General features: G+C 47.3%; 1 protein-coding gene across 1 annotated transcript in view; it reads right to left on the bottom strand.

The window, feature by feature from the left end:
* Positions 1–11,050: 11,050 nt before the first annotated feature.
* RAB7A (RAB7A, member RAS oncogene family) overlaps positions 11,051–16,744 on the bottom strand; it is a 30,362-nt gene continuing 24,668 nt past the window's right edge. Inside the window, exons 4-6 of the mRNA XM_026650436.1 lie at positions 13,835–14,053; positions 12,742–12,870; positions 11,051–12,367 (exon numbers count right to left, since the gene is read on the bottom strand). Of these exons, the coding sequence (XP_026506221.1) occupies positions 12,272–12,367; positions 12,742–12,870; positions 13,835–14,053 (444 nt within the window). The 3' untranslated portion in view covers positions 11,051–12,271. The remainder of the gene's footprint in view (positions 12,368–12,741; positions 12,871–13,834; positions 14,054–16,744) is intronic.

Below are 16,744 nucleotides of genomic sequence, written 5' to 3'. Positions count from 1 at the left end.
CATGTTTGCCCCCCCACAACCATTCCCATCTGCCCCCCCCCACATCTCCCCTCCTCATCTGCCCCACCACCGATCTCTGCTCCCTTCTCTGCTGTCGGGGGACAGCCACCCACCACCTGCCTCACCTCCGCTCCACTCCCCTCTGTGCACAGAAACACCCCCTCCTCCATCTTTTCCGTTACTCCCACCCTTCTTTCCCGTAGTTCCCATTGCACTTTCCCTCGCTCTCTTTCCATAGCAAATGCTAATTCTCTGAGGGACTCAGCTATCTCAGGGCTTGGTCTGCTGTATGTGCTGCCGTCCTGCCTTTGTTCTCTCGGTGACTGAATGTAGCACACTACTGTATGATGCATTAGGTCTCAGATGATGCCCCGTCATACACAGAATGGTATTGTCCCAAAGTGAAGCAGGAGAGCAGCCAGGCCAGCCCCCAGCCCCTGCTGGCCTCCCTACCTCCTCTCCTTACTTGTCTCCGGATAAATTAACGTTTTGTTGAGCCCTGCATCCCACAACAGTTTAGGGGTAATCTGTGCTTAATCTGACAGAGCTTGTGGGAGACAGCCTGTGAGTTTCTGTGTGAGAGCTGAGGTCCCTTTCTCCCCCTCCCTTATGTCAAAGATGTGTATGCCCTCTGGGCAGAGGCATTAGAGAAGGGCCACCTCACAGCCTGTGCCCCTTGGCACCAGGTCTTCTTAGCCCCCCCCTCTCAGACATGGCTGAAGAAATACAGGGAAGAAAAGGCAAAAATAAGCTAGTGGGAAATGTCCCTAAAATATCTGTTGCTGGGCTAATAATGCTAAATACATCTCTAGCCAATCAGTGCAGGATCTCTTCCTTTACAAACATTAATGAATTAAGCCTGGTAGCAGCCCTGGGAACTGGTGAGCATCAATAAAGCTCTTGTATATCAAGTTCCATCCCTGACAGAGTTTATCTAGCTGAGTCATATCCCTCTGAAAATTACGGGGTCAACACATACAGGCCAACATTTCAAAGCAGCCTTTGAGTGCCTTGATTTCTAGGTACTCAACTTGCATCTAAGAAGCTGCAGCTTCCATTGACTCCGTATAGCTGTGGTGCTCACCATCTCTGAAAATCTGATCCTTACCCTCCATGCCTCAGTTTCCCTGTTTGTACACTAGGGAGTAAAAATAGTTCATTGGTGATTGAAGTCATACATACAAGGGAGGCAGCGTGGATAGCACATGGAGCTGGGATTCAGAACACCTCTGCCACTGGTTTGTTGGGTGACCTTGGTCAAGCCATTTCACCTCCTTTTGCTTTAGTTTCCCTAGCTGTAAAATAGGGATAAGGTTGTAAAGCACTTGGAGATTTACTCTTGAAAACTGCTATGTAGGAGTTAAATATTATTACTACATGTCCCTGACATACTTTGACAATTTCTAGTGCAGGGGGCCACTAAAGAAAAGCAAAGTATTACTAATAACTCAGCTCCAATAACTAACATAGCTTGTCAGAATGTTGTTACATTACAATCACAGAGCAAATCTCAGACCTCACTGCAAATCTGGGAGAAATGACATTTCCCATGATCTAGGATCCAACCTTCAACGCCTGACAATCCAGGGGGCGATCACATCCGATTGTTCCGACATTTGACATGGCTATTTTCAAACGCATCCTGTGTGAAAGCACTCAGCTCTTATTAGTCACTGTCCCCCAGTCCTGCCTGCATTGAAGTAAATGGGTTCTGCATCTTGCAGGATTGGGTGCATTAGCTGTGACTGTGGCAGAAACCAGGGTTCTACAGCAAACAGCATCTCTGTCGCTATGCCTTGCATGTATGAAGATCACTTCTTGCAGAGAGACCAGGAAAATGGGTCGTGAAGTACCAAGACACTGCAATTTCCGTTCCCAGATTCTAGTGCTACCGCTGACTCAACCTCCTGAGCTGTCAATCCATTTCTTTCATGTATGGTGAAACTGTTCATTTAATAAGCTCTCCTCCACCACAGCCCAGCAGAGATGGAGACACTTAAAAATGGGCATGTGCCAAAACCACAATTATCAGCTGAAGGCAGCACAGCTGTATCCTGTATACACACCCAGACCTCAGCTACCAAGCCACACCACACCAGGCCCCTCAACTACCCTTTGATCCCAGCTAGAAAGTGGGAAAGAAATGCTTTATCAGTCAGTAAATCCAGCTCCCACTTCAATGCTCCCAAACAGCAGTTAGCACAGACTCTCAATAACAATGGACTTGACTATGGGGAATCTTAGCAAGTCGATTTAGATTTAGATTTGTCCTTAATTATGGGGTTATCCAAGTGACGAGCCAGCCCCAGGCACCTGTGGCCCACAGGGCTTGGCTGAAAGCATTTGTCATCCTGTTATCTAGCTATACCCTGTGCCGGTTAGAGGACATGGAAGTAAAAATGCCAGAGGCTGGTCGCTGCTAACACTGCCCACTGTTCATGGCAGTAGCAGTAGGGACAGAGAAGAAAAAGGGGACAATCCGGTACTGCTATGTTTTGCTAAGCAGCCATTCTGTATGGGCACTAGTAACCTGAGATGGGAGCCAGAACTGAAATTAGCAGAACCTCGCTTACTCTGTCCATGTTGCATCAACAATAATAAATGATCAATGGCCTCAAGAGAAGAATGATGGTTTTGCAGTTAAGGCTTTAGACTGGGACTTAGATCTGGGTTCAGTTCCTGACTCTGCCACCGACCTGCTGAATGCAAGTTACTTAGGTCCAGCTCCACAAAGGGACATAGGTGCCTAAGTCCCCATTTTAGACACTACCGCACTCCACAAACCCCCACATGGCCGACACCCACCCCTAGAGGCACCTACCTTTCCACTGTAAACGGTCTCTCGGCATGTATCTTGCTGCATCTGGGGATGTGCACTGCTGCCTCCCTCTGGGCATCTGGATACCTAGCTCCTACCTTAGGGCCACAAACCGGGGAAGATTGTCAGAGGTACACCTAGCTTGCCTGTGGGGCCTGAGCCACCAGTGGGCATGCTAAGAGGCCACCTCACTCCACACAGCCATGTGTGTGGGGAGACAAGGCAATGACCTCCCTTATAACTTGTGCACCAGTGGTTTGGGCACTCGCCCAGTTTGTAAGAGACCCCCCCCAGTTCAAGTCCCACTCTGCCAGATGAGAAGAGATTTGAATGGGGCTATGCCAGATTTCAGGTGAGTACCCTAGCCCCTGGGCTATGGAATAGTCTGATGTTTGTCTCCCTCTGTCTCTACAATTGAAGTTGTTCCACTCTAATTAAATAAATTAATTGAATAATTAAATATTAATTGTGCCAGAGAAAGCATGAGAATCCCTCCATAGTCCAGTGCACTCACCTGAGAGGTGGGAGATCCATTCACGTCAGGCAGCAGGGGAATCTGAACTGAGGGTTTCCCACATCGCATGTGAGTACCCTAATCACTGAGATAAAAGTTATAAGGATGATCTTCCTCCCCCTGCCACTTTGTGTGGAGCGAGACCAAGGGTGCTGGAACAATATGTACAGTCGGGGTGCTGAGAGCAGGGCCGGCTCTAACTTTTTTGCCGCCTCCAAGCAAAAAAAAAAAGGGGCCCGCCCCCCCCAAACCCCCCCCCCCCCCCAGCGCCGCGCCATGCCGCCAAAACAAAAACAACCCATCCCCCTCGAGTGCCGCCCCGCCAAACCAAAAAAACCAACAACCCCGAGTGCCCCCCCCGCCATCCCTTACAAGGTGCCGCCCCAAGCATGTGCTTGGTTGGCTGGTGCCGGGAGCTGGCCCTGGCTGAGAGCCATTGAACCAAACTGTAAACCCTGTGTATGATAGAAACCACGTCAACTTGTAAACCCCATATATGATTGAAACCACTTCAAGCCAGCGGGTGCAGCAGTATCCCCAGCACCCCAGTTCCAGCACCTATGAATGAGAGAGGTGCCTCTCAACAAATGGCTAAGGTACTGAAGCCCTCTGATGCCAGGAGAATGGTTCTGGTTGTGATTCACAAGCAAAAACAGGCACCTCCCTCAGCCTGGACTTGACTGAAGAGCAGAAGAGAAGACTCTGTGAGGGACAGAGTTTAGGACACACCCCGTCTTGTCAGCATGTCCCAGTGGCTAATTTAGGCAGCCCCCGCACCTAGCATGCTGGTTGTGTGGCTCATCTTCTAAGCTGCTTGTCTCTTCCCTTTCATTGTATAGGGAGCCCAGGTGCATAACTCAGGGTTTGTGGATCCCATTGTTGTACCAGTGATTTGCTAGGTGCCTAAGTAGGTCATTTTGTAGATCTGGACCTTAACTTCTCTATATTTCAGTTGCCCCCTCCCTCCCTCAATCATAATCCTTCCTTTTTCCAGCTTGTCTGCTGAGATAGCTCTTTGGGACAGGAATTGTATTTATGTGTGTGTGTGCAGTGCCTAACACAATAGAGCCCTGATCTCAGCTGGGGCATCTAGGCACTACTGGAATACAAATAATTGGCTGGCTAGTGGGACAGTACCCTAAACAATATCAGTGTGGCGGCAGCTCAAGCATCTGCTTCATGCCAAAGAAAAGGATGGAGGAGATAAGCTAATTGGGAGGGACTGGCTGGAAGGTTTACATCAAAGTCCCAGCCTGAAAGAGTCACACTGGATTCCATCAGACTGAACTCAGGCATGGAGTTTGAGTCCCACAGACAGGGCAATGGGATGCTGCCTGCAAGAAAAGTCTGCAGTCCTGGTGCACAGGATGGAAATATGTGAGTCTCTCTCAGCCCTGCACTCTATGAATGGGTTCCCAGAGCCAAGGGCTCTTTTGAGCCGGCTACTTCACCAGGTGGCTGACCCCTTCCTGTTAATGCTACTCAGGTGATGGAGTTCAGGAGCACTAGCTTCCAATCCCTGCACCACAGATGTTGTGATGCAGGTTGAGAGTTGAGTTCACTGTGAATTTCTTGGGCTTCACCCACCCAAAGTATCAATAGTAGCACCCAGAGGAAGAGGTGCAGCCATCATCAGATGGCAATGGTCTAGTTAGAGCAGGGGCCTGGGAGGCAGGCCTGCTCAGTGTATTTCTGAGCTCTGCTGCTGACTAACTCTGCGTGGGCAAGTCACTCAACTTCTCTGTGCCTCAAGTTCCCCATCTGGAAAATGGGGCTATGATATCTACCCACCTCCCAGGAGGCCAAGAGACTTAAATAGCCATTTGAAAATCCCTTTGAGCCGGTATAAATATCATCTAGTGTGCTCCTTACAGCTTAACATAACCGGCAAAAGCTATTTGTCTCAGGCGGGAGTCTCCCTTCCGCCCTGGGAGATCCGAAAAACTCCCTTCTCCAGATACCCAGTTGCTGAGCTGCTCTGAGTCAGTCACTCAGTGCTGAGCTGGGGAATAGCCCTGTGGCTGTGCCCAGGCCCATCCTGTCAGGGCCAGCTCCAGGCACCAGCCGACCAAGCACGTGCTTGGGGCGGCACCATGGTTAGAGCCGGCCCTGGTTCCCATGCCCCTCCGCTGACACTGGAACCACCGATGAGGCTGGAATGTTGTGCATTGGCCACCTGGGGCCCCAGGCATTGTGACGTCACGGTCTCCATGGCGGTAGGACACTTTACTCATGACTATGCATGAGGCGGTGCGGGAGCTGGGAAGCCTCAGCGCAGAGAACGGAGGGGAGCGGCAGCAGCAGCAATGGGAACATGTCAGCTCACCACAGTGGGCTGAGGGTGCATAAAGGGCAGGAATGCCTACCCCCATGGCGCCAGAGCACCCTGCTCCTCCACCACGCCGGGACCCAGCTGGCTCAGGGAGGGAGCAGTGGGAAGCTGGAGAGACTCTTCTCTGGAGCTGCGAAGGGCAGACAGGGCCCATGCCAGGACTACGATCCGGCATCGGGTCACCCATCTATTTCCAGAGCCGCCCAGAGCCCTGCCCTCATCCCCTTAGGGGAGCGAATTCACCCGGGGGGTGGGGTGGAGTTTTATAGTAAAAGGGTCAAGCTGCAATTCCTGCCCCCCCCCCCCGTTCCCCCTTGGGCCCAGGAGTAGCACTTAGGCCCACTTCCCACCCCTACAGCAACCAGCAATTCGCTCCCCCAGAGCTGACTCAATGTTTGTGTCTTTAGAGGGCTAGGACAGGGCGTGTTCAGTCACCTTGGGAGACACCACAATACGATAGTGAAGGACCACCACTGTCCAGCCACACACACAGATTTAAAGGTGTGGAGCTAGATCCTGTTATCCAGCTCAGTCTAATGACCACCTTCCATAGCCCTGTCTGGCCTAGGGAAAAAATTGTGTGTTTTTGTTTTCCAATAGAGTTAGCTCAACTGAGCTAGCTTAACTCTACTGAAAACCTCCCTTAACACCAGTGTGGCAAACACACTGGCACTCCCACGGGTGTGATGCTCACCACAGTGGGCTGAGGGTGCTGAAAGGGCAGGAATGCCTACCCCCATAGTGCCATCGCCAGCTCACCCAGCCACTGGGCTACACTTCAGCCACATTTCCAGGCTTGCCCTCACCACCACGAGGGTTAGAAACATGTGGTGTTTCAATGTAAGAGATTCTCACATTAACTGCATCACTCCGGACCTAAGGCTTTAAGAAAAACTCTATTGCAAGACTTTCGTGAAAATCACAAGAATGGCAGCCCTGGCAGCAAACGCCAACACAGTAAGATTTACAGAGTTGCTCTTTTATAAGCAAAGGATGCTCAGAGAGCTAGGGACCAAATGCAGCCCATTCAACCCATCAGCTGGTCACATTCTCCAGCTGGCATACTCATGGGCAGTGAATAGTACAAAGTCTGGCGTACACAAACCCTCAGGCTAGGCCTACACTGCAGTGGGAAGTGAGCCCGGGTACACAGACTTGCACTAGCTCAGCTCGAGTTATCACACTAGAAAGAGCAGGATGGACGTTGTGGTGAAGGAAGTAGCTCAGGTTTGCTGGCCCACCTGACCCCATCGGTTGAAGCTCAGGTGGCTAACCCAAGTCTCTGCTGGAGCTACAGTGTCCACACACTGCTATTAGTATGCCAGCTCAAGCCTGTTGACATGGGCTGGGAGGCTCACTTCCAGCTGCAGTGTAAACATACCCTTATAGGCCCTGGCCTCAGCAGCCAGGCAAACTGGATTAAAACTCAGTGCCTTGCATGGTATCAAGTATCAGGGGGTAGCAGTGTTAGTCTGTATCCACAAAAACAACAAGGAGAAAGAATCTGAAGTGGGTTTTTTACCCACAAAAGTTTATGCCCAAATAAATCTGTTAGTATTTAAGGTGCCACCGGACCCCTTGTTGTTTTTGTGGATTAAAACTGTATTGCTAGTCAGTTCCACATCCTATTTTGTCAGCTGTTTGTAGATTGGCACTTTAGGATTCACACTAGAGCTGAAAATCTCTTAGTAACAGTTAGCAGGCACAGCTTCACTGACCTTTGTGTCCTGAATGGGGTTTAAAGCATAACAAAGCTATACTACAGAAACAGTGCTAGATGGCTGCTAACAACAGCTGTTCTTACAAAACATTGGGGCTAGCACAGAGACAACCGTAGTGTGGACAGCAGCTTAATGGAGAGTTAGTAACTTTGTCTCCCATATTAGAGCTGAGATCAGAATCATTTCCCTCCTCACCAATCCTCTTCTTCAGAAAACCTAATTACGTGTACCTGTACTCAAACCAAACTCGCCCCCCTCCCCAAACTCAGAAGCATCCCTTCTTTCTAGGCTGACACACATGGGTGATGATCCCTAGAAATTCTCTCATACATTTGTTGTACGTTGGAGCTTTCCACATAGTCTGATTCTTTTCGGTGTTGGTTTCTAACTCAAGGCCAACAGCAAATCTCAGCAGCATTGGGCAAATAAAGTAGAGATTTTTGCTCCAGATCTAGAAATCATTCACTTCACCTAACGTACGTCACTGTTGCGCCGGTTGCTCACAAATGAAGCAGACCTGGGAGGTCTGGCTATTGATCAATTCCCCCACCCATGATCCGACATTTAAGAGTGCATCCCCATCCAAACAACAAGGTACTAAATCAAACGTTAAACTGCACATGGTGAAATAGGTGTCCTGAGTGCAGACCTGAACTTGGTTTACTAAGGACTGAGGCATCAGGAAACAGAATATAGGCAGGTGGTGGTTTGGGTGTGCCAATTGCTGCCCTTTTCTCCACACTAGCTGAACTGCAGAAGAGGCTTGTTTCTTTAGACTAGAAGCAATATCAAATACTATTCAAGTGCATGAGAGGGGCTGAATGAGCTTGCTCCCATGCTGCTCAGGACAGGGATTAAGTCTTCCTATATTTGTACAGCACCTAGCACAACGAAACCCTGATCCTAAGAGGCTGGCAGATGCTGTTACAGTACAGATAATAAATCAAACAGGGAAGCATTATTGAAAGCTCTCTTTGGTGCCTTCTGGACTTAAAATCTATGACCAACCACAGTGTACAATGAGGTTCAGGGAGGTTGAAATTCCCTTGGCCTTTAAATGAGACAATAGAATATAATTTGAGACTAAGGAGAGACCCACATAAGGGGGCTCCTGAGTTATTTGAAAAATAACTTGATCGAGGTAGTTTTAACTTCAGTGTAATCTATTAGTAACTGAAAGGACATGCTGCTACTCATTCCAAGCCAGCCTTACCACTTGCATCCTAGAGTTGTTTTAAATTTGAAACAGCAAGGGAGCCCTTTTCTCCAGGCCCAGCCCAGAGTTGGAGGTCATGGCCCAACAGCAATTCTGCTACTGGTGTGCATGAACGGCTGCACGTGACCTTCCCTTTGCTGATCAGCAATTGCATTTCAGTGGACTAGGTAAGTCTCTAACCCTGTATTGCAGGCAGCCGGCAGCCCCATGAGTATTCAAAAACATTTTATTTGCTGGGCTACATAACTTATGAGCACATAAGTTACACTCCCACTCATTGGGCAAAAAGTCTTGCTTTTTTGGGGCAGAGAAATTAATTAGCCTAGACAGGAGCTGATTTACCTAGCACCCACTGTGAGTCTAGATTATGCAAAGCAGTGTAAAGAGGAGACATTAAATTAAAGCAAAGGCGGTACTGAGAGGAAAGAAATTAAGAGATGGTTTGAAGTGGGATTTGGAGAGATGGGCCTAGCAGCAGAATGTGCCTGAGACTAGAGAGGATTTTAGAAAGGAAAATGTGGCAGACAGACATAAGGACTATTTAATAGTTACTTTGACTTATTAACAGCAGCAGCTCTTGCCCAGGAAGGGCCTGTGTTTTGAAAGCCATCAGACCAGCCTAAAGCCTTTGCAACATGCGTTTTTGTTGTGGAACACTGGGCTACTGCCATCAGCCAGGCCATAAGGTACTGAGATGAGAGTCTCAAGCCTCATTCTTATCCCTTTTGACTCTGCTATGGACCAAGAAGTTGCATCCTGAGCCCAGGACACCTTGGTCTAAGTCCACCTGAAGGCTCTGCAAGCCATCTTGCATTCCATGTTATGCCTTTAGCACAAAAGGTGCCTGCTGTAGGGGAAAGAACAGATGGCCCTTATATGTAGCCAGTGCAGTCTACACTATGAAGTAAAGTATCAGGGGGGCAGCTGTTAACCTGCCTTCCTAAATGTGCCAGTATATTTGCACCTGCATCTGTAATTTTCACTCTATGCATCTGAAGAAGTGGTTTTTTTACCCATGAAAGCTTATACCTAAATAAATCTGTTAGTCTAAGGTGCAACTGGACTCCTCATTGTTCTACCAAGTAAGGGGCTCACAGTGCTGCAATGGCCACACACACACCACTATGGGAAAGAGCAGCAGGAGAGAACACACTGCACCAGCACAGCCCTCACGGATTTAAGTACTGCTTTAATGGATTAAAAGGAACTGTGGAGTGGCCTGTAGCACTATAGAGCCATCACAGAAGAAGACAGAGTTCTGAAGGAGTCCCTGTCTTCAAGGGGGGGGGGGGGGGGGGGGGGGGGGGGGGGGGAGACGAGGATGCTCTCCTCACTGTGGAGAGGAGTTGGTTGTAGAGGTAAGAGGCTTCCTACACTAGGAGTAAGCTCCAGCCAGCAGCTTTGCTTTAAATGCTGATAGCTATAGGAGACAGGGGTCTGCTCTGGTCTGTTTATGATTAACTAAGATAGTGCCAAGGCACTGGTCTCCCTCCCCACAACACAAACTGAGTTTTACTCAGTCCAGACTTTATCTGTAAAGCAGGGGAAAAGGGATATATATCCTTCCCTCCTCAGAAAAGTTCTACCCCACTACATTTGCTTGCTGTATTAAGCCATGGTCCTGCCTCTGCAGCTTAAGTAGCGTGACTGGCTGTCAAAGCTTAGAATATTCACTTTAACCCTAGTGTGGGTTCTTAGTCAGTGTGAAAAGCTAGTGTTGGAATTGGAGGCCTTGTAGATATTAAGGCAGAGAAAAGTCAGTTGAAGCTGGGTTGCCCTTCCCTCTTCTTCCCCCCCCCCCCCCCCCCCCGCCCTGGTGTATCTGTCTTTAGCAGTAGGCTAGTACTGTGGTTAACAGTCCATGCAAAGATGGCAGGAGAGGGGAGTGTCAAGGAGATTCCACAGCACTGAAGTGTAGTGCCCACTTCTTCCTGCAGACAGAAGAGTGCCTGGGTGTAGCAGTTAGACACCACTTGTTCTGCAGAGCACCACTACCCTGCAGGGATTGCACATCAGCCAATTGCATTATGTTATTGCAAACATGATCTTCCAGGAACTGCCTAGGGCTCCCCAAGAGGATCAGACATCAGGGGTACAATGAAGCTGACTGTCCACTTGCTGTACAGCAGATGATGCAATTAGAGCCCTAGCTTCCCCATAACCTGTTCCATCATCTACTGGAGTCTCTAGAAGACAGCTCCACTCAAACTGTTTCTAGGAGTTTTATCAAGCAGTTAAAAGGCTTGCTCATTTCCATTATTCAAAAGTTTAAAGCTACAGAGATCACTGCTGTTTTCTATAGAGAAAAATCTAATATAAAGCATGGTAGACAAGTCCCTTCATTTAGGAAGGGCTCACTTTAATTTAAGTTCCAAGAGTTCCCATTACAGACGGTGGGGGACAGTTTAGTAATAGGGAAGATAATCAAACAGGGAGGAAAACCACCAAGAAGTTTGTTCTCGTTAAGTTTATTGGCATCATGTTTGTCTCTTTACAGAACCGCTCAGCCTACGTACTAGAATGTAGACCTCTGGAAAACAGGTAGAAGTGTTCCATTGAAGCAAGCTACAAATGCAAGAACAAGGACTAGGGAAGAGAGGAGGAAAGGGAGGGGACAATTTTTCCATACCAAAAATTCCCAATTAGTGGTCAGCCAGAAGGGAGGAAAGATTTATGACTACCTCAACCCAGAAGAGGGAAAGATGAGCTCCTTCCACAAAAGGTGGGAGTGACTGGAACACCTCAGACTCCTTTTTGCATTCTTTACAGAACATTAAAAAAAAAGTTAAGTGGGCAGGGAAGGTGAACAAACAAGGTGAGCATTTGATAGTTGCATTTAATTTTTTTGAATCCAATAATCCAGTATGCATATCATCTTCTGAAAATTTAACTACAAGGAAGCCAGACAGATTTTCCAGGAGATGAAGTTTTTTTTTCAGCTCTCAAAGTCAATAAAAAGGTTTACATAATTCTTGCTTCTACTGTACAGAATACTGCCTCTATCTGGACTTCATTGCTAGCACACTGCATTTCAGCGTCCTCCTCACTTTCTAGTGAATCTGTGTTTCAGTACTTAAACATGTAATTCAAGAATTTTACACTAATTTATACATTTTTAATTGGTTGCATATATTAACATGTACTATAAGATTTTTCCTAAAGAAGCATTACATAATACATGGATACTGTAAAAAGATCTGATTAGTTAAAAGTAACAAGCATTAACAGAGATACATACAAAACTCAACCTAATTGGACTGAGTGCTGAGCTTGCAATGAACTATGGGTAATCAGCCTTTCCAGTTGCAGCCTTCACAGGGGAACACAAGACAGTTAAAAATGTATGTCACTTGTTACACAGATTACCTGTAAACAGTTTCTTTCCATTGGACACCTGAAATTAGCTTACGTTCCAAACATACATAAGAATTTCCATTTTAAACTAAGAGAAAGGCCTGTTACCATAAAGTGATGTGGTAGGATGTAGGGACATGGAGGAGTTCTGTGTAGAGGAATGGGCTTACAGTTGCTCACGGTAGATGGGGAGGATTTTGGCAGCTGGAGATGGGAGTTTATTTTGTTTGTTTTTACACAGAAGAGGGGCTTTGTGTTTGAAGGCCTAAGTGTGATCTGTTTGTGAAGGACTGTGCTCAACCCCTCCATCTCCATCTCAGCAGCTGCAGGACTCTGCAGTGGCCTTTGCTCGGTCATTCTTGTCTAGTTTGATGGGTTCAGGGAATTCGTTGTAAAGCTCCACCTCCGTTTCCTAAGAAGAGAGAAGAGAGTCACCAGTTATAGATTTTACTCCTTATTCTCAGCTACGTCCACACCATTGAAGGGAAGGGGGTAATGTGGAGTGTTACAGATAGCCTCCTTCCCCAACAGCTTTCTGCTGGGAAGAGGATTGCCTGAAGAGGGAGTAGGGAATGCTATCTTTGGTGTCTTCCAGACTTGGAGTGTGCCAAGTTAGCACTTGACACCATCTTTGGGAAGGGGCAGATACTGATGCAGGGAAGGCAAATTCAGCATGTCTCTTGCTAGTGGCATTAGCTTAAATGCAACATCAATTGCTTAGATTCTACATGCAGAATTGTGACTGGACAGCCACTAGAGGGCACTAGATATTTCTTCATATCATACCTGTTTAAGTGCATTTCGTGCAATCGTCTGGAAAGCTTGTTCCACATTAATGGCCTCCTTGGCACTGGTTTCGAAGTAAGGGATGTTATTTTTGCTGTAGCACCAGGCCTGTGCTCGTTTTGTGGTAACCTGTATGAGGAACAGGGAAGAAATCACCACCTTCATCTATGCAAAGGGCACTCAGTGCCAGTGTTGGTTGCCAAGTGGAGATTTTTTTAAATTAAGAAAAAACACCTATGGACAGAAAGCTAGCATCCAGTTTGATCAGCCAAAGCTGCTGCCTTAGGTAGAAGGCCAACATGGTATGGTTTAAATCCTAATTGCAGTAAGATTTTGCTACAGCTGTAGTAAGTGTTAGATACTTTGTCTAGAAAGCAGCTAGATTAACTCCACTGCCTAGCATTTTGGTATCAGTTCCCCAAGAACTGTGGAGTCACCTGCATGGTCAAACTCTCCCTAGCCCTTGGGGGATACAAAGGGTCAGGTATATTGCTGGATGTTACAATGTACTTTCTAACTTTCACTGCACGGGCAACATGCGAGAACACTGCTTTAGCAAACCCAGTCGGTCGTTTGAGAATGGCTGAGATTTTAGGGCAGAGATTAAACCTTTGCTTGAGGGTATTCTGAAGGATGTTCACCCATCCCCTCCTGCCCCGATTCCTGAGAGGAAGCCTCCCCTTTATGTATGTTGCAAACCCTACTGTCACAATGGACACCCCTCTCCTCCACACAGCATGCAAGACAGACCAGCAACATTTTCTCCAAGTCAGAGGTGACCAGGAACTGCATGGAGTAAGAGTCTTTTAGATGGCTTGGAGCAGCTAAAATAAGACTGAACTAGCATCTGTGCTGCACATCCTGAACCACTGCCTCATATTTCCTCTAATATATTATTCCCCTTCTCTCCAAGGGAATGTATGCCTCTGTAGAGGCCAGATGGGTAGCGCTCTTCCCAAGGACCCAGGTTAAACAGTGTTAGCTGTGACTCTTTATAAGCTGCCCTGATGCTTTGGGCAAGACTAAGCTGCTGCTTAGAATTGTCCTGACAAGCTCTCCAATTCAGTAGCTTTAAAGAACGGCTGTGACTTACTTGTCTGTTTTCTAGGTCAATCTTGTTTCCCAATACAACAAAAGGGAAGTTCTCAGGATCTCTTGGACTGGCCTGAATGAGAAACTCGTCCCTCCAGCTGTCTAGGGTTTTAAATGTATTAGGAGCCGTCACATCGAATACCAGCACGCAGCAGTCTGCTCCTCTGTAGAAGGCCACACCCAGAGACTGAAACCGTTCCTGTCCTGCTGTATCCCATATCTACAGAAAAAGCAGAGGGACAAGTTAGTAGAGGTTACTTACTAGCCCAGATGTGGGTCTTGGGGCAGCTCTAGTGCCATTGTTCAAATGGAGGGATCTAGCATGTTTGCTCATTGAATGCTCCTTGGAATTCTGCAGTCCTCAACCAGCCTCATGGCAGTGTTGAGAGAAATTAGGAACTTTTCCTTACATCTCCTGCACATATATAGCATCCAAGAAGTCACTATAAGCTGAGCAAAAAGGGCCTTTTCTAAAGGCCTCTGGCTCCTTGTATGAGGCAAGACTACTGTAGTTTCAGAATTGTATCAAATTTCAGAATCCTGTCTCAATCTTGATAAACTGCTCCAAAAAGAGGTTTTTAAAATAAGTGATACTTTGCTTTTGAAAACCAACTTATGTATAATCTCTCAGCTATCAAATCCTGAAGTGTATTGCACTGTTACAAGAGGTACAGGAGTAGGCAGCCACAGGGAGTCTAGATCTGAGCAACATTGAGTCATATTTGGAAGGTAAGTTTCCCCTTGACCTTTTCAGACAAATTTGTTGTTAGATTTGAGAATTCAGTAGTGCTTTCGTATGTTCATGTCTCTCTTGTACAAGTTTCACCAGGTACCTCAACCCCACCAATAGCCAAGCAACCAGCAGAAACAAGCTAAGACAACTCTACAAGTTAGTTGTTTCCCTACAAGCCAATGTGACTTGGTCAGGAATTCTATGCACTAATATTCTACCATGCAATTCCTTCCCCTGCTCCCAGAGTGATTTCCAGTCAGACTCAATCCATTTCTTGTTTCCACAAGACAGCTAGAAGTTCTTATTTAGAATTCCTGCCCGCAGCTGGTTTGAGTTTAATTGCAAGCTGGAAGTTCAACAGCAGGTTCTGTTAAAGTGAGTCTTGGGAAGTCTCTTCCCTGCCTGGTCTCACTCCTGTTTAAGGAACAGAGAGCAAAGTCTGCAGCAAAGTTGGGAAAAGTCAAGTATGATGGCAGTTGTGTTTTAGCCCATTTGAAGTTGGGTGGACAGGTTGTCCACAGCAGAGCATCCATACTAGAGGGCTACCCCCTGAAATACTTCAATGGAACACGAGAGTTTCCAGTAGATATGTCCCGTCTATAGATTTTTATATTTGAAGAAGAGATTAGGATTTGAGAAGACTGACTTTGGCTAATGAGAGCATCAGAATAAGAAGTTGAGGGATACAAGTCTTCATGCTTCAGAGGGTAAGCCAACCATTAGTGGACGATGCTGGGGAAGGGCTTCCCTCAGCTGCCTATTTCATAACCTTTCAATGGGGGATTTATTGAATCTTCCTACAGAGGATCCAGTTTAGTTACCAGTACTAGAGACTGGACTAGTGACCTGGCAGTTCTGTTACCCACTCATCAGGAATATTGCCATTTGGTATGGGAAGAGTTAAGCCAGTTGTGTTCTATTCTAGAAGATAGTCCAGCCATCACTCTGATTGGTTTGAATCTACTGCACACTTCCTCTTAGCCTCCACCTCCTGCCAGGGGCCTAGGGCAGTGATCCACAAACTGTGGGGGTAGGCCTTGTTTGGGAGGCAGGGAGCAGGGCCTGGGACAGCCTCCACAGGGTGTGGGGAGGGAGTGCCAGGCTTCTAGTCCTGCTTTGCCCCTAGCCTTGCTCCTCCCCTAGCCCTGTCCCATTGGAGGCAGGGAGGGAGCACCACACTTCTAGCCCCATTCTGCCCCCAATCCTGCTCCACTCCCCCTGTAGCCCCAGCTCCTCCTCAATCCCCAGCTCCACCTTCAGCCCAAGCTCTGCTGCTGAGGAAGCCTTGGCTGTGCAGTAGTGAAGGAGGGGTACAGAGATTCTGTTAAGGAGGGAGGGAAGAGAGAACTGGAAAAGTTATGAAGAAAAAAAAAAAAAAAAAAAAGAGCAATCTCCAAGCCAAACAGGTCATGGTTGGCCACTCTAACGGCAGTAGTGTTCTAACCTAGAACATTAAGGGTATGCATACATTAAAAGTCTAGACATGCCATTGTATCCTTGGGGCATCCTTGTATTAGCGTGTTTAAGGAATCAAGTCCAATAGCGTTCCAGCCTGGGACTTGGTGGGAATACTACCCCAACAGCTCTATAAGTGTCCCATACACAAATAAAGTAGTGTTAGAACACCCAAAACAACTAAGCACTGGTGTTATTAGGCTGCATAGAGAGTTCTGTTTACACTGCTCCTCCACATAGGATGGGAAGCTATTTTGGCTGGAACTGTTAGTAAACAAGTCTCCAACTTACTGTCTAGGCCACTGAATACAGGGTCTTACAAGCAGAAGAAGGTTAGACTTATGTACAGTCTGCTAGAGAAAGGGGCAATTCCTGTAAAGGGCCTTTCATGGGTGCCTGGCTCAAAGTACTCTGCCTTCTCCTCCCTCCCATGTGAGGAAGATTTATTCAGTTGATAAATGGGAAGTATCCTTGACTTATCCAGTTAAGAAAGTTGGGACTGTATCTGAACTAAAGTTCTTTGATCTTAGCCCAGGATACAGTCTTCCTTATGACACCCTTGTACTTTGCTTGGTGACTAAAAGGCCGCCTGTTTTGACTGGTTACAGCCAGCCTTCAGAACTCCCCACCATGTGATGGCTTCACCTTGAGGCCTTCCTCTGATCTCTACTTCTTGCCCCTTGAGAAACGCTTCTCCTTCCTTCCCTTAAATGGAACTCTGAG

The sequence above is a fragment of the Terrapene carolina genome, unplaced genomic scaffold, assembly GCF_002925995.2.
Source record: "Terrapene carolina triunguis isolate 2854851 unplaced genomic scaffold, T_m_triunguis-2.0 Scaffold89, whole genome shotgun sequence".
Classification (NCBI taxonomy): Eukaryota; Metazoa; Chordata; order Testudines; family Emydidae; genus Terrapene; species Terrapene triunguis.
The sequence above is the reverse complement of the archived record's forward strand: the minus strand, read 5'-3'. Positions and strand labels throughout refer to the sequence as shown.